Consider the following 21912-nt stretch of genomic DNA (forward strand, 5'->3'; position numbering starts at 1 on the left):
CAATTGTTTATTCATTCATCTGTTGATGGATGTTTGGGTTGTTTCCACCTTTTGACTAGTATGAGTAGCGCTCTCTAAACATTTGTGTGCAAGGATTTGAGTACCTGTTTTTAATTTTGGGGGGGTGGGTATATACTTAGGAGTGGAATTGTTGGGTCATTTGGACAATACATCTTTGAGAAGAGCATGAATTGGACTTTCAAACAATGCACCCAGGAAGTTTGTTTTCCCCAAAGGAAATGGCAGAAACTTCAGAAAATTGAGTGGGAGGAGCTGGGGGTGATAGTATAATGTGCTACATAAATGTATTAATTCAAGCTAGTGTTTGCAGTTCACATCCATCATGTCACATCTTAAACAAGAACCAGATTTAGGATTTTGGATTCCAAGTCCAGCTATTGAGCTGCTTGTCTTGTTCCACAATACTGTTGTCAACCTAGCTTACTGAAGCAAACAAGGTAGCTATGAAGGTAATGCTGAAAACCTAGGAACTAGAGGAAGACTACAAAGTTTCAGGAAAAGCAGCGCCTTTCTTCCCTAGAACGAGGGCCAGGGAAATTCATTCCGAGAGATAGTTTGTTTCTGGTTTCATGGTCACTTCCCATGATTTAGAGAATGTCAGTGTAATTTGATACACCACTCTTCTTTATAGAGAATTTTTTCTAAAGGTGCTCGTAGACAACTGTCTTGGAGACCGCAGAGAACAGTTGGGGGGCAAAGAGAAACGCCAAGTAAATCTCTTTATTTTAGGATTCAGAAGTAGAACGGCCTCTATGGAAGCCATAGAGACCAATATGGACCGAGGGTTTAAACAAGATGGTGGCTGGGACAGGACCGCTCTATCTTTCTGGGTGAAACTCTATGGCAGAGCAGAGTCGCACAGTTCAGAGAAGTGAAGCTGAGATGGGTGGTAACCTGACCACACTAGCGCGCTGGGAAGAGTGGAGCGTAAAGAGCTCTCTCGCGCATGCGTGGAACCGGGGGAAGGGGGAAGCGGGGAAATGGGTTTTGAGACCAGGGACCCACCCCACAGTACAAGTTTTCTGAAACGTGTGAGTCTTAAGCCCAGCTAAAGTCGAGGTGGGGCGTTTCCTAAGGCGCATGCGTTCTAGACGACACCAGCAGTACAGTGGCGTGGTCTTTTCAACGCCTGGCGTACACACGACGTCTGAAGTGGAAGGGGCGGTCAGGACTCCCAACAAGCATGCGCTTTGAGGCCGAGGCGTTTCCTTCAGAGGGTGTGGAGTGCAGGGCTCCTTATTGCGCAGGCGCAAGAACTGTCCGGTAGGGCTGGTGGTCTAACACGGGGATGAAATAGGAGGTTGAAGGGATTAAAAAACCGGATGCGCCTGCGCGTTGCCTACTGGTGGGACGAACTCAGGATTTGTGAGGGGCGGGGTCACGGATGCGCGTCATTGGATGGGTAGGTGGGAGGGAGGGTGGAGAGCCGGGAGAATCTGTGCGCTTGCGCAGTGCGGGGGTGGAGGGCGGAGGAGATAGATAGCACGCTTGCGCGGCTGTCACAGGGCTGCTTGGTTGGTCAGTGGGGAGTCGGCGCCTGCGTACTAAGACCCGTGTGCAGCAGCGGCGGCGGCGGTAGAGGCGGCGGCGGCGGCGGCAGCGGGCTCTGAGGCAGCGGTTGGGCTCGCCGCGAGTGAACGGGGTCGAGTCAGTGCATTCGCGCGAGGTGAGAGCGGGCAGGGCGCGCGTGCGCGGAACCTTGGCTTGGGCCTGGGAGTAGAGATGGAACTGCGCGAGGGTCGGGGAGGGGGCAGAGGGGAGCGGCGGCCGCCGCCGCCGCACGAGATTCGGTCTGCGAGCGGCGCGAGGTGCGGAGAGGCTCGGGCGCGCGACCCGGTTGGCGCGCGGGGTGACGGTTGGGGCTGGCCCGGTGACGTTGGAGCGACGCAGGGCGGGGGACGGCGAGTCGCGAGGCCGCCACGCGGGAAAGGCCGCCGGGCGGCCAAGCTGGGGCGAGGGCCGGGGGCAAGATCGGCCCGCCGGGGTAAGGGTACCTGGGACGTTGAGAACCGGGCGCCGCGCGGCCACGTGAGGTGGGGGAGGGGGCTGTTCGGTGAGAGGGCATGTGGAGGGGGGGTTGGCAGCCGGCGGGGGGGAGGGGAGGCTGCGTGGCTCCGGCCTGGCGCGGCCTTTGGGGAGGGGGCGGCGGCAGTACCGGAAGTGCCCCCTATGAGAGGCTGCCCTTGAGGTCGGAGGCCGCATGGCTGGACGTGGACGGGGGCCGCATGGCAGCGCAGGGACCCCTCCCCCCAGGTCCCGGCCACCGGAAGCCCCGGGCGGCCACATGGTGGGCGGGAGCCGGCAACCCCCAGCGCAGAGAGAGGTGGTCCTTGCGGGCGCCTAAGGGAGTTTGGAATTTTGAGGAGTGGGAGAAGCCCGAGGCCCGGATCTTGATCACCTCGGTGAGCTCGCTGTGGGCATATGTTAGCGCTCCCCCACTTCATGGGCCCCTGGAGCTTTCCCCCCAATCCTCCTGTGAAGTGAGGTCGCCAGCCAGGTGTAAGTGGCATTTGTCCGTGCTGGGACGCCAGAGAAAGTGGGAAACCGAGGGCGATTGGACGGGAGCCCAACTCTTCTCGGTCGTCCCGACAGCGCCTTAAAGTCCCGGGCAGATGAGTTACCCGCTTTGATAGGTGCTCTTCACCTTGTCACTGCCTTTCTCGTTGTGTCTGATTTGGGAGTTCCTGGTTTTAGGGTCCTTAACTCTGCTAGCCTAGTATAATTTACACTACTCACTAACTACTACCAGCCTTTTGCTTTCATTTTATTGTCATTCACCACTCCCCACTCTCCCACTTTCTACTGACTGTACAGGCCCGGCCTGAAAAGCCGACAGGACCGGTGCATCCTGGGAAAAGTGGGAGGGCCCTTGAGGAGAGGCTGGGTTCCTGGGTTCCCTTTGGGAAAGCAGAGGTGTTTGGCAGGGAGATCAGTTAGAAAACAACTTTACTTTCTCCCCCTCGGCTGCGTCTGCAAATGCATGTTGGAGAGGCGGGAATCCCCCAAAGAGGCCTTGTGGTTTCCTGTACCAGTGACTGGCTCGTGTGTGGATAGGGTGGGGGGGTGTAACAGAGACGGGTGGGGCTCCCTGTCCTCCGGTCTCCACCCCTCCCCCCCCCACATTAGCCCCGCCCTTTTGCTGGCTCATAGCTGCTCACCTAATTATAGCCCTGGTTATGTGTGGGGAAGAGGGGTGGTTGGTTTTCAGTGGCAAGCAACACCTGAGTCCTCCCCCTACCAGGAATTAGGCCTTTGCCCATCTCAGAGGTTTGACATCCTGACTTCCGGGAGCGTTTTCTATCCCGGGCCACCCCTTTAGCTTTCATTTGGGGTGGGGAATCCTGCTTATCTCCCACTGCCACACACATAGTATTTTTGATTCCAATCAGTATTTAATCTAGGAACTTTATTTTACGTGGGTAATGGAATAAAGTGCTGGGGGGAAAATGAAGCAGTGTTTCTAGAGTAGAGTGGGATAAATTGGAGACCCTGTTAATTCTATCCTTACTGACCCTAGTTCTCTTCTTGATTCTAGTTGGAGTCGAAGCCTCTTAAAATGGCAGATGATTTGGACTTCGAGACAGGAGATGCAGGGGCCTCAGCCACCTTCCCGATGCAGTGCTCAGCATTACGTAAGAATGGCTTTGTGGTGCTCAAAGGCCGGCCATGTAAGATTGTGGAGATGTCAACCTCCAAGACTGGCAAGCACGGCCATGCCAAGGTTAGAATTTCATTTCCATATCTTGTCTTCCCCACCAGCTGTCATCAATGCTAGCCCCCTATCTTCTTTAGCTCTTTTATTACCATCCAGTTCCTTGTGTTCAGCACTCAGCCCTGGACACCTTTTTCAACTACTACACCAGCCTTCAGCTTCTTCCTTGGTTACCCTTCTGTGCCTTGTCATCCTTGGAATCCCCCCTTTCTGCATCTTTGTGTGTCTCCAACTTCTCTTCGTGGTCCTTTATGCTCTGGCTCTTCAGCTGCTCCGTCACTTTTTCTATTTGTCCATTTGAGTCTTTGTAGGTTCTCTTTGTTTCCATCACTTTGCCCAGGATTTCTCCAATCCTAACATCCCTCGGAGGGGCTCCAGTGTACACCTCTTATTTTCCAAATTGCCGCCCCACTCTCCAGTGCCACCTCTCCCCTTGGATCTCTGATGCAGCATCAGAGTGTCTCTACCTGCCCCCTCTCCTGGAGCCTCCTTGCTTCCTTAGGTCCTAACATTTTTCTTATATCCCTCCTTGTAACTTTACTTTTTCTTTTTTCTCAGAAGTTCAGCCTGATTCACCCTTGCTGAATTTCTTGTGGTTTTGTTCCCAGATCAGTTTTTTTGTCTTCTGTTGACTTGGCACATCCTGAGTTACCCCCAGATGTCTAGATCGTTCTCTGTTCTTTCTGGTTTTCTTATTTGCTAAATGCATCGTTCTTTCTGTTCTCCCCCCAAGTCCTTTTTTTCTTGTCGGCTCTCTTCTTTCTCATTCCTTCCTGTTTTCTCAGCTCTTTTCCTTCGGCCTTCCTTATTTTCCAAGTTCTCAGCCTTTTATGCTGATGTCCAAAAAACTTCTTCCAAACGTATACCTAGACTCCTCCTGCTCCCCTAGGATCTTGGTCTCTCGTTAATGTTTTGATAGCTCGAGGTAACTGGCTGCTCCAAGCCTGTCCTAACAACCTTCCCTTGTGCTGTCAACTCCAGTCTCAGTGGTGGTCTTTTGGCCCCAGGCTCTTTTTAGAGGCTTTAGTGTTTCTTTCTTGAGTTGATTGGTTCAATTTCCAGCTCCTCTTTGTCCTGACAACCTAGTCTGACTTCCCTCACTAGCTGGGGATAACTTGAGCCTTTATCTCCTCCATCCTAGAGTTTGGTTGGGTTTCTCTTTGATGTGATGCATGCATACAGGTCCATCTGGTTGGTATTGACATCTTTACTGGGAAGAAATATGAAGATATCTGCCCGTCAACTCATAATATGGATGTCCCCAACATCAAAAGGAACGATTTCCAGGTATGTAGATGGTCTGGATGTAGATGGGTTAGTGGTTTGTGGGAGGAAAATAGAGACTGGCCAGAAGACCTTGTGCTGAGAGAAGGGAGATTGGCAGGAGGAGAGGGTATTTGGTATTAGCATTTTCCCACCCTAGTTTGCCCATCAGACCCTTTATCCTCAGGCTACTTGGGCCTACCTTCAGCTTCCTTCCCTGTCTGCCCCCAGCTGATTGGCATCCAGGATGGGTATCTATCACTGCTCCAAGACAGTGGGGAGGTGCGAGAGGACCTCCGTCTGCCTGAGGGAGATCTTGGCAAGGAGATTGAGCAGAAGTACGACTGTGGAGAAGAGATACTGGTATGGTGCCCCCCGCTCTTTCTTTTATGCCCAGCCTTGTTCTTTGTGCTTCTTTCTCTGAGCTCAGACTTGACTATCCCCCATGCTCCCCCAGATCACGGTGCTGTCTGCCATGACAGAGGAGGCAGCTGTTGCAATCAAGGCCATGGCAAAATAACTGGCTCCCAGGTGAGTGTGGCGACACCCCTCCCCCCAGCCCCCTTCACGCACTTTGTTATCTCCATCAAAGAGCTACTTTGGTCTTAATTGACTGTGGTGCTGTTCCCCTCACCCTTTTTCCCTGTGAAGGTTTTATCCTGTCTCACCTGGTTTCTCTCTTCTACCCAGGGTGGCTGTGGTGGCAGCAGTGATCCTCCAGCCTGCAGAGGCCCCCTCCCCCAGCCTGGCCCAGCTCTGGCCTGGCCCTCGGCTGGACTCCTCCTACACAATTTATTTGACGTTTTATTTTGGTTTCCCCTACACCCTCAATCTGTCGGGGAGCCCCTGCCCTTCACCCTGCTCCCTTGGCCAGGAGTGAGTGAACCATGGCCTTGGTGAAGCTGCCCTCCTCTTCTCCCCTCGCACTACAGCCCTGGTGGGGGAGACCGGGTGGGTGCTGCTTGTGGTTTAGGTTTTTTTTTTTTTTTTTTTTGGTGTTTTTTTTTTTTTTTTTTTTTTTTTTAATTCAATCTGGAATCAGAAAGCTGTGGATTCTGGCAAATGTTCCTTGTGCCCTTCCCCCACTCATCCCTGGTCTGGTCCCTTATTTCCCAATAGCCCTTTTTCCCAAGCACCACCCCCACAGACTGGGGACCAGCCCCCTCCCCTGCCTATGTCTCTCCCCAAATCCCTTTAGATGGGAAGGGAAGAGGAGGAGAGGGGAGGGGACCTGCCCCCTCCTCAGGCATCTGGGAGGGCCCTGCCCCCATGGGCTTCACCCTTTCCTGCGGGCTCTCTCCCCGACACATTTGTTAAAAATCAAACCTGAATAAAACTACAAGTTTAATATGAAGCCCCCAACTCAGCTGCTGCTTCGAATTAAATCGGTATTTGCTGACTATAACGTCAATTTGGAAATCAAAAATAAGAGTATAGGTTGAACTCTGCCGCTGAGCTCATTACAACCAACCTGCTGTCCCCCGCTGTGGTTCCTATGGACCTGCCAGCCACCCCTCACCCTCCAAGCAGCCCAGTGGGAGGCAACACAGACAGTCGCAGCCAGGGTCAGTGGCAGGTAGATTTTATTGGCTTGGGACTAGGACACACCAGGGATCCTCCCCCACGGCAGGGTCTGGGGGCAAGGTTGAAGATCAAATCTGATGGTCACTTGTGGTAGAATCGTGGATTCTGGCTGTGCTGGATGAAGGGGAGCCGAGGGCCAGGCTGGCTGGTGGTTGCAAAGCCCGACTGGCAGCGGTGATGAAAGGAGGGCTTTGTCAGTGTGTGTGCCCTCCCTTACACTCCAGGCCCAACTGAGAGCCATCCCAAGGGAGGAAGGGAAAATGGGGGTGGGGACCACCTATCCTACCCAATCCTGTTTCCCTGTTGTGTAGGAATTCTCACAGGCTGGATTACCACCCTTACCTTTCCTGCTGGTTGCATCTGCACAGGGAGCTGGGGTGAGGCCAGGAGTCCAGGGGCTGGATGCAGAGCTTGGGGATGCATGGGGCGCAGGGAGGACTGCAGAGAACAAAGTTAGCTGAGGCAGTCTGTGGCTCCCCTTAGCATAGGTAGCCCTTCCCTGACCTCGCAAGGCTCCACTCACTGAGTCAGAGAAGCCTGTCTGTTGGTTAGCGTGTTCCATTTGTTTTTGCAAGGACAGGGCACCACCAGGCTGGAGGAACCCTAGGTGGGAAGGAAGGGTGTAAAGTGAGTAGAGAATGGGGAAAGGAGGGAGGACCCGTGGAACTGGGCCCCTGCGTGGGGTGTCCGTCACCTGTCTGGGTGGGCTGAAAGTGGCTGTGCACGGCATAGGGCTGAGGCTGCGGCTGAGACAGGTACTGTACTGCAGGAAATGCGGAAGGTGCTGAGGAGGCAAGAGACAGTCATGAGAACCTCCTCGTAGCCTGTTCCACACTCCTCCCTCTGGGCCTTGAGGAAAGCTCTCTTCCTCCTTTCCCACCGCTGACCTCTGAGCTGCTGACTAGGACTGTAGGCAGGCTGTGTGGGTCCGTAGTGAGGTGGGGGCTGAGCAGTCCCATAGGCGCCGCCCGGACTGCCTTGGAATTGCCCATGCTCTGGGGTCCCTGCGAAAGCAGCTGCTGAGCCCACGTAGTGCCGGGTCTAAGGAGAAAAGATGAGAACTCACTGCCTGTAAACTCCATGAAGCAAGAACTCAAGTGACTGTGCCCCATTTCCCCTACACAGTTTGGTGGGACACACTCATGACTTCAGTGCTGGCTGGTAAGCATGCTGGGGTCTGGGTGGTAGTAGTAGGGAAAAAAATTCAGCCTAGACACCCATTTCTACTGTTCTTACCGTAAGCACTTGGGGTCCAAACATCTGTTTGGCTCTGTCTGCTGCCATGAGGGTGCCTGGGCGATTGTGTCCTCCAGGGCTCCCTAGAGAGGGAGTGGGGCTTCATGATGCTGAAATGAGGCAGCAACCTACCAGAAGGCGCATTCTGACAAGCAGTTTCTTTAATCCTCACCCTGCATGCTGAGGAGGTGAGTTCCAGTGTGAACGGTCAGGCCTTGCTGGTATGCTGCTGATGTCAGAGTGGTCAGGTCACTGGAGGGAAAGGAAGGCAGGTCAAAGACAAGTCCGTCCCATCCCGTTCCCCACCCCCCTCCCCGTCCCGTTTGCCATTAAACACTGATGTTTTGTTACCTGATCCCAGTTACACTTTGGGCCCAATTTTATTTTTAGCTCTCCAATCTCACCTCTGCTCTTTTCGTCTCCGTTTTTCTTCCTCATGTAAAACTTTCTTAAGCTGCAGGAAAAGCTGATGTTTCTCTTCCTGTAGGGCTAAAAGCTTCTCCTGCAACTTCAGGATCTGGGGAGGGGAGAGAAGGTGAAGGAAGGAGAGCCAAGAGAAGAAAGAGCTAGGAGAGATGAAAAGACTGCTTACTTGTTCCTTGGTTTCCTCTAGTGACATTCTCTCTTCCATCTCCTTTTTCTTCCTTCTCTCCTGCTCTTCCTTCATCTTCTGTTCCATCATCTTGTCCACCTCTTCCTCCTCTGGAATAAGAGGCAGAACGAGAAAGTGGCAGGAGGATTCAACAATTAGAATGTTAGAGAATGAAGACCGGCAAAAACTGGTTATCCCAGTTCTCTTGGTACTTGCTCCAGTACCAAGAGCACTGGGAGGGGACAGGCTTCCCTATCACTGCGAGGGGGCTGGGACGGGGAGGTTTCTTAGGTGCTCTCCAAGGTCCTTCCCAGCTCCAGGGCGCTGGAGTTTAGGTGTGGCCTCTAATCCCCACCACAACGGGGCTGTCCATCCGTCTAGATTCGGCCGCCGTGCACTGGTCTGCCCGTGGGTGGGGGGTCAGCCCTGGGAGAGCGGTGCTCCCCGGGCCGTGCATCCTCCCGCTTTGGCCCCGTCTCACCCTGCCGCTTGCGCTCCCGCTCCATCATGATGTGCCGGTGCAACGCCCTGGCCATGGCGTTGGAAAGCTTGGGGCGCTCCAGGAGCGCAGGCATGGTGCTGCCGGGGGCGATCGGGCCGTGGGCGCCCGGCTCTGTCGCTGGCTGCCAGACCTCGGGCCGGGCCTACGGGGAGGCGGGCGCTCAGGGAGAGCACGCCGGGCCGGGCGGAAGCCGCCCGCCCGCTGCCCCGGTCACGTGCCCACCGCCCGGCCCGGCCCTCAGCGCGGCTCCTCCGCGTGCGCGGGCGGGGGTCTCGGCGCTCCCGCCCCCTGCCCGCCGGCCCCTCCCTACCCGCCTTCTCGTCGCTTTCTCCGCGGCCTCCCGAGCGCCTGGGCCGCGGCGTCACATCCGGCCGCTCGGCCGAATCCTTCCGGAGTCGGGGCGGCCGCGGGCTCGCGGGTTGGGCTGGGTGGGGCGGCGAGGCGGGGCAGGCGGTAGCGCCCGCGACGGGTGCCCGCGGTGTCCAATCGCCTCCGTTGCGCCCCGGCCGCGCACCGCGAAACGCCCCTACCGGGCCGACCCCGCGGGCGGAGTCCCTGACGTGGCGGGGCCGGGGCTCCTCCGGGAGGCGAGAGGCGCGCGCGAGAGAGGCCGAGGCGGCTGCTCTGAGACGTTTATTGGCTCCTTAGAAATCAGAGTCAGTAACAACTGTACAGAGGCCCGACCCCCGGCGCCGCCTTCCCCACTCCCGCCTGGGCCGGAAAAGCAGCTTCATGTGGGGCACCGGGAGACTCCTCTGGGATTCACAGTAACCAGAACAGAAACGGAAATAAATTAAGTGTATGGGGGAGGAGTCGCAGGGAGTCGTGCTCCCCAGATCAGTGCATGGAGAGGGTTCCCCAGGGCCTGCGGCCGGGCTCCCCGCTGCGCCTTCACCTCGGAGGGAGGGACTGTCCGGGCCCTGGGCACGGAGACAGCTCCGCTTCCCAGCTAGTCTGAGAGTCTGCCTGCGTGCTCCTGTGCATCTGCCAGGCTGAGCACTGAGCATGCCGTGGGTCGCTGGAGTGAGGTGGTGGCAGTCGTCATTCAGAGTCCACGGGCCGAGGCCCAACTGTGCTTGTAGTGGTGCGGCCTCACCCCTCACTCCACCCGTACCAGCAGGGCATAGAGGAGTGTGGCCCCCTTCTCCTTGGTTACCCACTCAAGTTCGGCTGGGCTGAAGTGAGGGTCGGGAGGCTCTCTGAGGGCAGCGGAAGGGGGTCCGGGGGTGTAGGAGCCAGGGCGCACACACACCTGGAACGCCACCTGGGCCTGGTGTGTCTGCTGGGATTTGGGGTCCCGGAATCTGTCAGGCAAGAAGCATAAATAGGGCAGTGAGACCTCTGGGCCCAGGACCTCTCCCCCTTTCCAGCTGCCACCACAGTTAGCAGCTGGCCTTGCTGTTCTCAGGAAGCACTCTCTCCTTACAGGGACCTGGCTCTAGCCGTCCTCTCTACTTGAAATGGCCTTCCTCCCAATGCCTGCTCGCCTAACTCCCTCCTGCCTTCTCCAAGTCTTTACTCAGATCTCACCTTCTTAATGATGTCTACCCGGACCACCCTATACCGTACGCCCGCTCCAACCACACTTCTGACCCACTTCACTCTTTTTGTTTCCATAGTACTTACTTGTCACCTTTAAAAATACTAAATACTTATTATGCATAAACATTCTAGAGCAAGAGAGGGCGTAACTTCCACATGCCCAGGGCTCCCTTCTTTGTTCTCTGTGATAGGACAAAATAAGTGGTACTTGTGCAAAGACTGTGTGAAGAACGGGCTGGGTAGAGACTGAGGAACTAGGGAGACAAGGTGGGAGAGGAGAGGGAATCATGGAGACCCACGTGGCCCCAGGCCCCCCCTTCCTGTGTACTCACTGCACTTTGGATGCCAGGGCCTCAGCCCCAGCATATTGGAGGGAGGGGGAAAGCAGCACTGGAGGGGGCTGCTGCTCTCGAGGAGGCGCGCAGTTCTCGCCAGGCTCCTCAAACCCCAGCCCAGGCTCTCCCTTCAAGGGCCGGCAGCTCAGGATGGAAGCAGTGCCTGTGAGGAGAGCTGGGTCAGGATGGCCCCCCCACGGCCCACAGGCCCAGCCTGCCCGGCCTCTGCCGGTGCCGCGGTACCTGCTCCCAGCTCCCCCCGGTCCAGCACCCTCCGGACGGCTGCCACGTTGCTCCCATGATACGCCATGTGCCACTTCTTGGTTAGCGTCCCAGCCTCCAGGCGGGGATTCACCCTACGAGGTGGACAGATAGGACAAAGGTCACTGGCTCCCCGAGGTCATTCCCCAGACAAGAAGTTTTGTCTTCCACCATACACCCTCTCGGGGGCAAAGAACAGTGAGAGAGAAGCATGACCCTGCCCCATACGTACCTGAGGTTGAACCTGCACCAGCCAAAGGGCAGAGCGTATTCCCGCGGGGGCTCCCCACGGCGCCTGTGGGCCTCATCCCCTCGAAGCTTCCGGCAAGACTCACAGTAGCACAGGCTGTGCTTCGGCGGAGGCATGAAATAATCCTCTGTGGAGAGTGAGTGGTGGACTTTGTGGCGTGGCTCCCACCCTGGGTCTCAGCCATGTGGCCTCTTTGCTACTGGTCTCCAGAGCTCTGGCCATGGCCCTGGGCTGGGCCGGGAATGAGCCAGGTTCTGGGGGACTGGGGACTCACCAGGAAGCAGCAGCAGTTCCTGGAAACGGGAGCACAGGGCGTGGTACTCACAGCTCTTGAGGGGGCTAGCAGTGGGCGGTGGACCCCAGCACACACTCTCCTTGATACCTGAGGGAGCAGAGGGGGCACAGGTCACGGGACCCGGGGCCAGAAGTACAAGGTGGGGGTGAGGTGGGATCCTGGCCCCTTCGGCTGGCTCACCATCCACCATGTCAGCTTTCTCCATGTCCCCTTGGGTTCCAGCACTCTTTCCACTGGCAGCCCCTGGTTCAGGGGTCACGATTGTCACCTGCAGACGAGAGGGGTGGTCAGCCAGAGTGTGACCAGCCCCCAGAGCCTGCTGATCCCCTCCTTGAACTCCAGACTTCCCCTGTCCTCGGACAGCCCAGCCTCCCAGGCACCACTCCTCCCCGCCTCCGCTGCCACTAACCTGCTCACACTGCCCGTAGAGGTCCACGAGCGCATGGCAGGGCTGGGGGACATCTGGCACAGCCACTCCCTGGTCCATCCCATTGATGTGAAGATGCAGCCCCCCAGAGCTGTCTAGCCGCAGTCCCAGGATGGTGCCTTCAGGACACGTGTCCAGATTTGGCCCAAACTTCTCACAGATCTGGGAGGAGAGACCTGCTGTCTTCCCAGAGATCAGACTCCCACCGGCAGCAGCCACCCCTGCCCTTCACTAAGCTTCGGGTCGCCAGTCCCTGGGCTTTGCCTCCACACTTGCCCACTGCCCAGGCTCTGCCCCTGCTTCAGTTACCTAGACTCCACCTCCCCCAGCCCCACCCCCCGCAACATTCTCCACGGCAGGGATGTAGGAGGAGACGATGAGCCCGAGACTGTCCAGGTAACGCCGCTCACACCCTTGCCCATCCGCTACAGGACGCCTTTATACCTACGGTCCTAGCTCCAGGGCTAGGGGCCCTCTTCTCCCTCTTGGCCAGCCCCTCCCCCTTCTCTCTGCTCCCTACCCACCTTGAGACCATTGTGGAAAACCCCGCGGCCCCGCAGCAGCCAGGCTGCCCGTTTGAGGGCACAGGCAGAAGCAGGGAAGTTGAGCCTCTCCGGTGGGCAGGTGATGATTCCCAGGACAAGGGAAGATGTCCACTGCCGGTTCAAGAAGTCTATCCGTACCTGGGGAGAAGGCAACCACTCCGCAATCATGGCCTCCTACAAAGAGGTCACCCACCCTGCAGGACCGGGCTCCTCACCCCAGCCAGGAAGAGAAGATGGCACCCCGCAGTGTGGCCTGGGATGCCACCCCTTCTGATGCCTGGACGGACCGGAAACTGCAAACTCAGCTGTGTCCTTCTCTCTTTCAGCCTTGGTCTTGCTATTGCTTCTAAAAGGATTCTTATCCCCACGGGCTTTCTTCACCTGCCTAACTCTGACATCTTGTAGTCTGCAGCGTAAGACCCCCTCCTCTGGAAAGCATGCCCTGTTCTCACATATAGAATCAGGAGTCTCCCTGGCATCCCTCAGGCCCTCCCCACTGCTTCCCTCGTCACAGGCCCCAGGTGGGTACTTCCTGGAAACTAACCTACAACTGCCACCACAGGATATGAACAAAAGCCCAGGAAGCTCACCCAAAGGGCATGCCTTCCACTTTGTCCTCAACCTGGAAAAGCCTCTCTGCAGGACGGTTGGCCCTGGGTCACCCTGAGCAAGAGAAGCTGGGGACAAGGAGGTGAGGCCCACCTGGACCAGCAGCTGGGGCACCAGGGGCTGGTTGATGACAACGATGCCCTGGTTGTAGCTGGCCACTCGTGTAGCTGTGCGGTTCCCGTTGGACAAGAGAATATTCTTCCCATGGTTCTCCAGGAACTCGAGGGCTGTGGGCATAACAGCCACTTGATTCTGGCCCTGGTGTGGAGGAGAGACTGAGCTGCGGGGTGGCCGACGCAAGGCCTGAGCCACCCCACTGGGCTTGACACAGAGCCTGCAGATAAGCCTCCGCCCACCCAGGGCTGGATCAGAGAACCTGAAGACGACCTAACGGGCCACCAACGGCCCACTGGGCCCTGCTGCTGCCTCTTACTTCCAGGCTGTGCTCCTCGCCCTCATCCTCCTCCTCGCCCTCGCTGCCAGTGTCCGAGCTGGGGGAAGGAGGCTGGGTGCCTTCTGGCTCGTCCAGCCTGGTGGAGCTGACAATAGAAACACTCCGCACTGGCCCATACAGATCCAACACGGCCCACACGCTCTGGGGGCACACAGACCCGGAAGTCAGAGATCAGTGGAGGACCTCAACCCCACTCCCAGACCCGACGCAGGTCTTGGGTCTACCTTGGCAATGCCGGTGGCTGCAGGCCCCATATCCTCTCCATCTACCAGGACGTGCATCGTGTCATCTGCCCCTCGGCGAATGCCCACACGGCTCCCCACCTAGGGCCAAGGTGAGGCAAGGACAAGTGCTCAGCCCGCCTCTCCCTGCCACCCCGACTCCCAGGCCCGCCCCGGTCCCTGAAGTCAGCTGCTTCACCCCCAGCCTCTCGAGGTTCCGGCCATAGTTCATCCTCTGGAGCTGCCCGTCGCGCCTCACTTCACAGCTGGACACCATCCAGGTGGTCTTAGTCCGGAGCTCTGGCAGGGAGGGAGGCAGCCCCGGGCCACTGCCCGCTCCAGGCCCCATCTCCCCCGGCGCTAGTGTGGTCAGCCCTAGCCGGAGGGAACCAGCCCACTTCTCATCCAGCTCCTCCACTTTCACCTGTGAGAGAGAGGAACTCTCGGTGGCACTGTGGGGCAGGAGGGTGGGAAGCAGTCTGGCCCTGCTGTGAAGGGTCCGCCACCTCCTCTGTCACATCGCCACGGCCCACCTCAAAGACCTCCTCGGTCTTGAGCTCCTTGGTGCTGAAGACGAGGCCGTGGGCGTAGCCGGCCGCACGCACCGCCCTCGTGCCGTCTTCCTCCAGGGTGATGTTCTTGCCGCAAGCACTGTGGAATCGGTGAGCCACGCCAGCCGCTGTGGAAAGATGGCACCAGAGGAAGGGGGAGGACTGGGGCAGCAGGCTTCAGACAGGACACAGGCAAAGCTTTCAGGTGAAGCAGGAAGTTGACGTGGAGGTCCCATCTCCAGTGCTCCCTCAAGACCCCTGACTCCTCTTTCACCGTGGCAAGACCCAGTCCTAAACCTGCCACGCCCAGCTACGGAGTCCCGGCCCACTGGTGGCGGGGAAGGGTCCAGGCCCTGTGTACCAGGTGTAACCTCCTCCCCTCTTCTTGGCTGCTTCCCACCACGGGTTGATCCCTCCCCCTTCCCCTCGGTCTGCAGCTGCTGCAGCCAGCCTATCTCTGAACAGCTTTCGTGACCTGGAAACTGCATCCCCCAGGCCCACAGCAGGCAGGCAGAGCCCTCCCTCCTTCCCTGCCGGCTGAACCTGGGGAGTGCAGGGGGAATGACTTCTCAGTGGCGGTGTTGCTGGTCGCCAGGCTGTTGTCCATGGGGCCGGTGGCATTGGTGATGGACACTTGGACACACTGGCCATATAGATCCACTACTGCATACACCTCTGGGTAAGAAAGGAAGGGGTCAGGAGCCTGATAGCCGGGGGTGGGCTGGGCTGAAGGTGGCAGGGCGAAAGCCACAGAGTAGTCACCTTTACCGGGAGGCAAGCCTGAGCAGGCAGCGCCTTGGTCCTGGCCGTTGATGAAGTAGTGCAGATCGCCCTTGGCAGTGCGCATCATGCCGATGCGGGCACCCGTGCCTAGTGCATCAAGGTCACACCCATAGTTGTTGCGCATGGTGTTACCGTCTTGCATGATGGCTGTGCCGCTGGGGGGATGACAGAAGGAGTAGGTCAGCCTCCCGGCTTCCTCTCCCCACACAGGACTCTTCCCAGTCTCTGCTTGTCGGAACCCTCCAGTGCCTTGGACTGGGATCTCGATCTGGGGTCTGAGACCCAATCTTGTGTCCTTCATCCCTGAGACTCCCCCCCGGGAAAAGCAGGAGCTACCCTAAGGGTCTGGGGGGAGGGCTTCCCAGAATTGAAGGGACTGGGCAGCCAGAACCCCTAGGTCTGTCATTGTCTATGGCCACCACATGCGCCAACTCTGCATCCCTCATCCCAGCCAGCTCCACCCAGCCCCGCCCAGCTGGTCCCCAAAGCAGACAGCCCAACCTCAGCATCCACGTATCGTAGTCAATGTCCGTCATAGTGTTGGGGAATTCAAGGTCCTCAGGCCGAATAGCGGTCACTCCTGGAAGGAGGCAGGGGTGGGTCTGAGCTGAGCCCCCAGCCTCCTGCATCCAGCACCCGACCCGTGCGCGCGCACACCCACACACACACACGTGCCCCTCACCAGCCTCGATGGAGCCTGACCAGCGGTCTACCATCTTCTGAATGACAATTTCAAACAGCTCTCCATCCCTCAGGGCCCTGCCAGGGAGAATGGCCATCAGACAGGCCCTACTTGGGTGGCCGACGCTGGGTAGTAGGAAAGTGGGGACATGAAATCCCGACACTGACCGGTTGGAGATGACGATGGCATCGTTGAACTCGCTGCGGCAGTTGTGGCGGAGCGCAGTGCGGCCGCCGTTGGTGATGACTGCGTTGCTGCCGTGCAGCTGGTGGAAGCGGAGGTCGGAGCCCCCGGCCCCTGATGACGGGGAGCTTGGAGACACCTGGTTGTTCCCCTCAGGGAGTGGCTCAGGGACCTGGGGCACCTCTGCAAGAGTGGACCTCACCCATTAGGATTACAGTTGTCTCTGAGGCCTCCCAAGGCCACCCCGACCCCTGCCCAGCCCGGCCCTCACCCACGTCGTCCACAATGGTGGCCTGGGCTGCCTGGCCATAGAGATCGACGACAGCATAGACGCCCGGGGGCACGTTCCAGGCGGCGGGGCCCTGAGTCATCCCATTGACAAAGAAGTGGAGAGTCCCGTCCTCCCGCCGCACCACGCCCACCGTGTCCCCTGCCTTGGAAGAAGGGGGGCTGGAGTGAGGAGTCAGGCGGAGTTCCTGCCTAGGCTGGTCCCGCAGCAGCCCCACCTTGCCTACCTCCCCACTGCCAACACCTGGCGGTACCCCCACTCTCCCACCTTGAGCCGGTCCAGGTTGTGCCCATATTCGTCCAAGATGGTCGTCCCATTGTGCATCACCCCATTCCCTGTCATCATCCAGGTCCCTAGGGGGACAAGGAGTGGCAGAGGCCATAAGGGGGAAGCCAGGGCTCCTCTCCTTTACATAGCGGTCCCCACGTTACTCCCCAAAGCCATTAGCCCAGCCTGCCTTTTCTTTGACAGTTGCTTTCTTCCCAGAGCAGGGCAAGAAAACTCTGCAGTTCCCAAGCCAGCCACAGGCCCTGTCCACATGGCACTCCTCAGCCACTGAACGCGTCGTCATAAATGTGACAAGTGAAAGCGGGGCCAGAGAACAAGCTTCAGGGCTTCAGGGACGGCTTCCCCCCTAGCACCCTATCTTGGCCCTGCCCTTCTTGGGAGCTCACCAGAGCGCAAGTTGGTCATGGTGGAGGGCAACTGGAGGTAGGCAGGGTTGTGGGTGGTGACACCAATCTCAATGGAGCCAGCCCATTTGTCCACCATCTTGTCGATGCGCACCTGGAACACCTCTCCGTCCCGCAGGGCTCTGCTGCTCAGCACCACGCCATGATTGAAGTCGTCGGTGGCACTGAGGGCACAGCAAGTGGGGACTCAGATCCCGACACACATACTGAGTGTGCCAAAGCTCAGCCCAGAGATGCCTGTCCGACACCCACTGCCCAAGTCAAGCAGCCACACTTCACACTCCAAGAGGCCCCCCTTCTCTGTCCAGGACGCCCCACACCAGACTCCTGCTGCCTCCCACTGCCCCACTCCTCCCCCCAATCCCATCAGAGCCCCTCCGCAGGCTTCTCCCCACCCCATGGGCCATACTGGGGCCTCAGGGCAGTGCGTCCCTCGTGGGTGATGGCTGCCTTCTGCCCACAGTTGGGGTGGAAGAGCAGGCGCTCGGGTTCTGCCTGGGCCGCAGGAGCAGCCCGGCGGAGGGCACCCTCAGGGGACAGCGCCCGCAGGATGGCATTGTTCCGGCGTAGGCGGTCACTGTGGTTGTTATTGTGGACGATGGTCACCTTCACAGCCATCCCATACAAGTCCACCACACCGTACACCACTGGGGGCGTCAAGGGGGTAGCCACGCCTGCGGGGGTGGAAGGCACAGGGAATGGGGGGATGAGGGGAGAAGGGTCAATATAGGGAGATGGAGTATGAAACAGGCAAGAGAATGAGATACAGACCCCCTCACAGCAAAAGCCCTGGCCCAACTGCTCTCTCTGAGCTTCCCCTTACCCTGATCAATGCCATTAATGAAGAAGTGTAGGGCAGAGTTGGACTTCCTCGTGAGACCAATGTGGTCGCCCTCCTATTCAAAGCAGAAAAATAACAGCCTGGAATCCATTCACAATCAGGCTCCAGACTTGTCCTGGGGACTGTGAGAACAGAGTGGTCTTCGAGCCTTCCCACCACACCATGTGACAGGGAAACAGCTCCAAAAGGCTCCCATGTGTCTCAGACCACTCTGAATGCTCAAGGCAAGTCAGGCACTGTGTTAAACCAGTTTATCATCACCGACTTATTAACCGTATTGTTTTCGACAATCTGTCGAAAACTACTGACAGGTTCATTTCTAGACATTAAGAAGAAACAACTACCAAAGAGGGTAAGTTTCTTGCTGCAGGTCACTATCACAAATGGCCAAACACAGAAAGGAATTGAACCCATCTGACTCCCAAATCTGAGTGCCTAACTGTTGGGCAACCCTGCCTTCTCAGAAGGAGCCTTCAAGCAAAAGATAAAGGGCCTTGCTCTAGGTCAGAGAGCACAGTGCCCAGGCAGGGCTGCACAGTACCCGGGCGCCCCTGGAGAGTGGCCCGCGCTTTGAGCCCACCCTCACCTGCAGCTCATCCAGACTGAATTCACAGTACTCCCGGCGGGTGCCCTTGCCGTTGGTCAGGATCCCGCAGCCACTCATCATGATGGTGCCTGGGGGGAAGCAGACACCCTGGTTAGGGTACGGGCTCCCTCCACCTCAGCAACCACAGGCCACGCCCACCCTGCCAGGGGCTGGTACCTGACTGCAGGTTGGTCATGGTGGCTGGGTACTCCAGATTGTTGGGGTTGTGGGTGGTGACACCAATCTCAATGGAGCCTGACCACTTATCTACGAGCTTGTCGATGCGGATCTTGGGTGCAGTGACAGTGGAAGGGAGAGGCGGGGAATGTAAATGCAGAGAAAAAACTCTGCGCCTTTGGCTCTTCCCCAGGCCACCCCCGCCCCCTTCCAGCATCAAGCACCATCTCTAGCTCCCAGAGGGTGAGGTGCCAGCCAGACCCCAGGACCTTGCACACCTCAAACATCTCATTGTCCCGGAGTGGGCGGTTGGTCATGACAACCCCGTTGTTGAATTCATCCAGGGGCCGGCGGCGCTCTGCCGTCTTATTATTGTTGCTGAGTTTGATGAGGGTCCCACACTTCTCATGAAAAAGGAGGGCATCGTTGGAAGTGAGGATGGGTGAGGTGGCAGTGCCACTAGGCCCCGGTGCTTCCCCTGCCGGTGGGGAGCTCAGGTTCACATTTAGGAGCCCCCCGTTGTAGGCAGACAGGATGGCGTTGCTCACCACCTCGGAGAGCTCCATGCTGGCAAATTCTGCAATAGCAGGGCGGAGGAAGGAAGCAGAAATGAGTCTTCTCATCCTCAGGCTTGCTGCGCTCCCCCTACCCCTCTCCTGAGGTCCCTCCCTGTCCACCTCACTTCCCGCCCCCCTTCCCGGGGCCTCCCCGGAGCCCTCACCATTATGCGACTCAAGGCTGTTAGGAAACGTCTCCGGCCGGGCCTGCGCGGGGGACACCATGAAGGCTGGGGACCAGGTGGGATAGGAGGGGAATAAGGGTTCAGCCCCTGCTGCAGGGCCCACAGCCAGGACACCCCTCCTCTAGCCCCTGCTCTCCCCTTCAACAGACTCGGGGGTCTGAGTGGCCCTGCCCATACCCCACTTGTCACTACATTTCCCCCATTCCTTCAGCCATTCTCTCTGCCCCACCCCTCCACCGCTGCCCCAGCTGTGTTCTCACCTTCATCCCCAGAGGTCCCCTGTTCAGCCAAGGCAGAATCTTCAGCGGGGGCAGAGGGCTCGAGGGGAGGTGTGGGGATGGGAGTAGGGGGGCTGAAGCCCGGTTCAAGGGGTAGCACGGTGATCTGGGTGCACTTGCCGTAAAGGTCCACGACGGCCCAGACACGAGCTGGCAGGCCCGTGGCGGCCACACCGCAATCCCGCCCATTCACCCAGAGCCGCAGCTCCCCACCAGCCGTGCGCTCCACGCCCACACGGTCCCCTTCGCCAAGCTGGTCCAGGTCCTGCCCATACTCCTCCAGCACAGAACGTCCATCCCTCAGCACCGAGCAGCCTGACACTACCCACGAGCCCCCCTTCAGCCCCGTGGCGCTGCTTGGGAAGTCCAGCACACTGGGGTCCAGTGCCGTCACCCCAATCTCGATGGAGCCACTCCAGGAGTTGACCTGTGATGGGGTGGTGGACAGGGACTCAGGATGGGCCACGAATGGGTCTCCCACCACTAGGAAACCACATTTCACAGGCCACTGTGTCCCCCTCTTCCCACCTCTCAGACAGCTAACTGGCTTTGCTCTCTTGAGACACGAGGCATCACCATCCAGAGATCCAGTCCCACAAGGTATTTTCTGGACTCTGGTCTCAGGGGATGGTTGGGCCCGCTCTCCTTTAGCAACTCTGCTTTGCACTGTGGGTGCTCACTGTCTACAACACCATGCCTTTCCCCACCACGCTGGCTAAATTCCCTGGCCCCAGCTCCTTGCCGCCTCTAACTTCCCTGGTCTCTGTGGCCCCTCAACCAGCCAAATTCACAGCTCTCCGTGTCCATATTCCTTGCTCTTGTATATGGCTTTCTCCCTCCTTGTATATGGCCTAATTCTCTCCTAGGCTCTGGCTGCACTCAAACTCACTCTCCTCCCAAATTCTACCTCTGTGCATCCGGCCTCTTCACCACATTATGCACAGGCACACACACCTCTTGCTCCTTGAGTATCTCTCTTCACCCATCTTTCTGGCCAAACCGGTGAGTTTGTCCTTCAATGGTTGTTCTTTTTTTGGTTATCTCTGACACTTCTGACATCTCTCCATCCTCCATCTCCCCAAAATTGTTCCAGATCTGTTCCCTAGTCATTATAGTGGGTGGGGCCCCATGTCCCTTCCCTGCTCCTGGGTCTTAAGAAAACTCAAGCTCTCCTTGAGACTGAATGTTTCCGTTTCATGGTCCCTTCCCGCCCATCACCTGGTGTCCTGTCTGGCGGTTCCCTCTCGGTACCCGGTGATGTGGACTACCCTGGCTGGCTGGCCTCCCCCATCTCCTTCCAGTCCCCTCCCACCACCCTCCACATCTCGCTTCCGCGGCCCCAGCTCCGCACCTTGCGGTCGATGCGGACGGTGAAGATGCGTCCATCGCGCAAGGGTTCCCGGCTCAACACCAGCCCGTGATTAAACTCCTGGCCCGGCTGCTGCCGCCGCGCTGTACGCCCACAGGCCGATAGGCTCACCAAGCGCCCGGTGCGCGGGTGCAGCTCCCCGCCGCTGCCCGGACCCCCGCCGGACCCCGGTCCTGGGCCGCTCCCGCCGGGGCCCCCACCCCCACCCGGGCCCGGCCCGGGGCCTCCCCCAGAGCCCCCACTCCCACCCGACCCCGCCGCCATCGCCGCTGACACCGGGCCGCGCGACAGCCGCGCTTGGCGGCACCGTGGCAACCGCGGTGCACGGACGCCCTGAGGGAATAGGACACGGGGGGTGGGGGGGGTGGGGGTGGGGCCAGATATGCTTTACGGCAGTGCCGGGCAATAAAGCATCCCGGGTTAGGGAACTAAGGACTACCACGGTGGGAAGAGAAAGGACGACAGGCTCGGGCAGGTTTGCTTTACGACACGGGCGAGGTGACGGAGTGGCTCCAGAGGAGTGAAGACGGGCCGGGAGCTTTTGCGACAGTGCAAGAAACGACTGCCGCAGGCATCTTTACGACGCGGGGGGGCAGGTAGTTGGTGCCCAAACACATTCAGCTTTGCGACAGCTGCACCGACGACCCCGCCTTCGTCGAGGCAGGCAACACCTTGAAGTATTCGCTTTACGGCAAGGGAAGGAGGAGTCTTTCCTTCGCTCCGCGCACTTCGAAGCGGTGCGAGCGGGGTCTGAGCTCCCAGAGCGGGGAACTGGTAGCTTTGTAAAGGAAAATATCTACCCTCCCTACCACTGAGACCGGTTATGTCTTTCGAGAGTGTCGTAGTCACTCCACTTTGTATCACAACTCTCCGCAGAGGCAGAGCGGCCC

General features: G+C 58.4%; 4 protein-coding genes across 9 annotated transcripts; 1 reads left to right on the forward strand and 3 right to left on the reverse strand.

Annotated features, from left to right (window-relative positions):
- Positions 1-1377: 1377 nt before the first annotated feature.
- On the reverse strand, positions 1378-2307 carry LOC137755582 (uncharacterized). The gene has a single exon (XM_068531782.1). It carries the CDS (start codon positions 2305-2307, stop codon positions 1378-1380), a length of 930 nt encoding a protein of 309 aa, XP_068387883.1.
- Positions 1475-6350, forward strand: EIF5A (eukaryotic translation initiation factor 5A). 2 transcript variants are annotated; one of them, XM_068531131.1, is made up of 6 exons: positions 1475-1687; positions 3557-3742; positions 4916-5020; positions 5228-5359; positions 5454-5527; positions 5687-6350. In XM_068531131.1, the coding sequence occupies exons 2-5, from the start codon at positions 3578-3580 to the stop codon at positions 5514-5516; spliced, it is 465 nt and encodes a 154-aa protein (XP_068387232.1). In that variant the 5' UTR covers positions 1475-1687; positions 3557-3577; the 3' UTR covers positions 5517-5527; positions 5687-6350. The 2 variants fall into 2 exon arrangements, with proteins under 2 accessions (XP_068387232.1, XP_068387233.1); XM_068531132.1 differs by lacking the exon at positions 1475-1687 and adding an exon at positions 1917-2005.
- A 212-nt stretch (positions 6351-6562) lies between these two features.
- Positions 6563-9344, reverse strand: GPS2 (G protein pathway suppressor 2). 3 transcript variants are annotated; one of them, XM_068529817.1, is made up of 11 exons: positions 9221-9336; positions 8890-9052; positions 8409-8518; positions 8221-8333; positions 7989-8068; positions 7817-7899; positions 7468-7621; positions 7275-7364; positions 7104-7183; positions 6923-7018; positions 6563-6745 (listed from the first exon to the last, which is right to left on the reverse strand). In XM_068529817.1, exons 2-11 carry the CDS (start codon positions 8981-8983, stop codon positions 6662-6664), a joined length of 984 nt encoding a protein of 327 aa, XP_068385918.1. In that variant the 5' UTR covers positions 8984-9052; positions 9221-9336; the 3' UTR covers positions 6563-6661. The 3 variants fall into 3 exon arrangements, with proteins under 3 accessions (XP_068385918.1, XP_068385916.1, XP_068385917.1); XM_068529815.1 differs by having other exon boundaries at positions 8221-8518; positions 9221-9344; XM_068529816.1 differs by lacking the exon at positions 9221-9336 and having other exon boundaries at positions 8221-8518; positions 8890-9178.
- A 184-nt stretch (positions 9345-9528) lies between these two features.
- Positions 9529-21286, reverse strand: NEURL4 (neuralized E3 ubiquitin protein ligase 4). 3 transcript variants are annotated; one of them, XM_068529813.1, is made up of 29 exons: positions 21005-21286; positions 19636-20080; positions 19355-19420; positions 18912-19210; positions 18634-18745; positions 18457-18545; positions 17853-17925; positions 17439-17703; positions 17012-17193; positions 16605-16690; positions 16320-16482; positions 16033-16231; positions 15866-15942; positions 15685-15763; positions 15169-15338; positions 14944-15075; positions 14383-14528; positions 14049-14273; positions 13853-13951; positions 13608-13769; positions 13268-13432; positions 12545-12703; positions 12003-12182; positions 11774-11861; positions 11573-11680; positions 11281-11425; positions 11031-11143; positions 10785-10950; positions 9529-10214 (listed from the first exon to the last, which is right to left on the reverse strand). In XM_068529813.1, exons 1-29 carry the CDS (start codon positions 21284-21286, stop codon positions 10010-10012), a joined length of 4680 nt encoding a protein of 1559 aa, XP_068385914.1. In that variant the 3' UTR covers positions 9529-10009. The 3 variants fall into 3 exon arrangements, with proteins under 3 accessions (XP_068385914.1, XP_068385913.1, XP_068385915.1); XM_068529812.1 differs by having other exon boundaries at positions 15163-15338; XM_068529814.1 differs by lacking the exon at positions 19355-19420.
- Positions 21287-21912: the final 626 nt, after the last annotated feature.

This window comes from Eschrichtius robustus, chromosome 20 (genome assembly GCF_028021215.1).
Source record: "Eschrichtius robustus isolate mEscRob2 chromosome 20, mEscRob2.pri, whole genome shotgun sequence".
Taxonomy (NCBI): Eukaryota; Metazoa; Chordata; class Mammalia; order Artiodactyla; family Eschrichtiidae; genus Eschrichtius; species Eschrichtius robustus.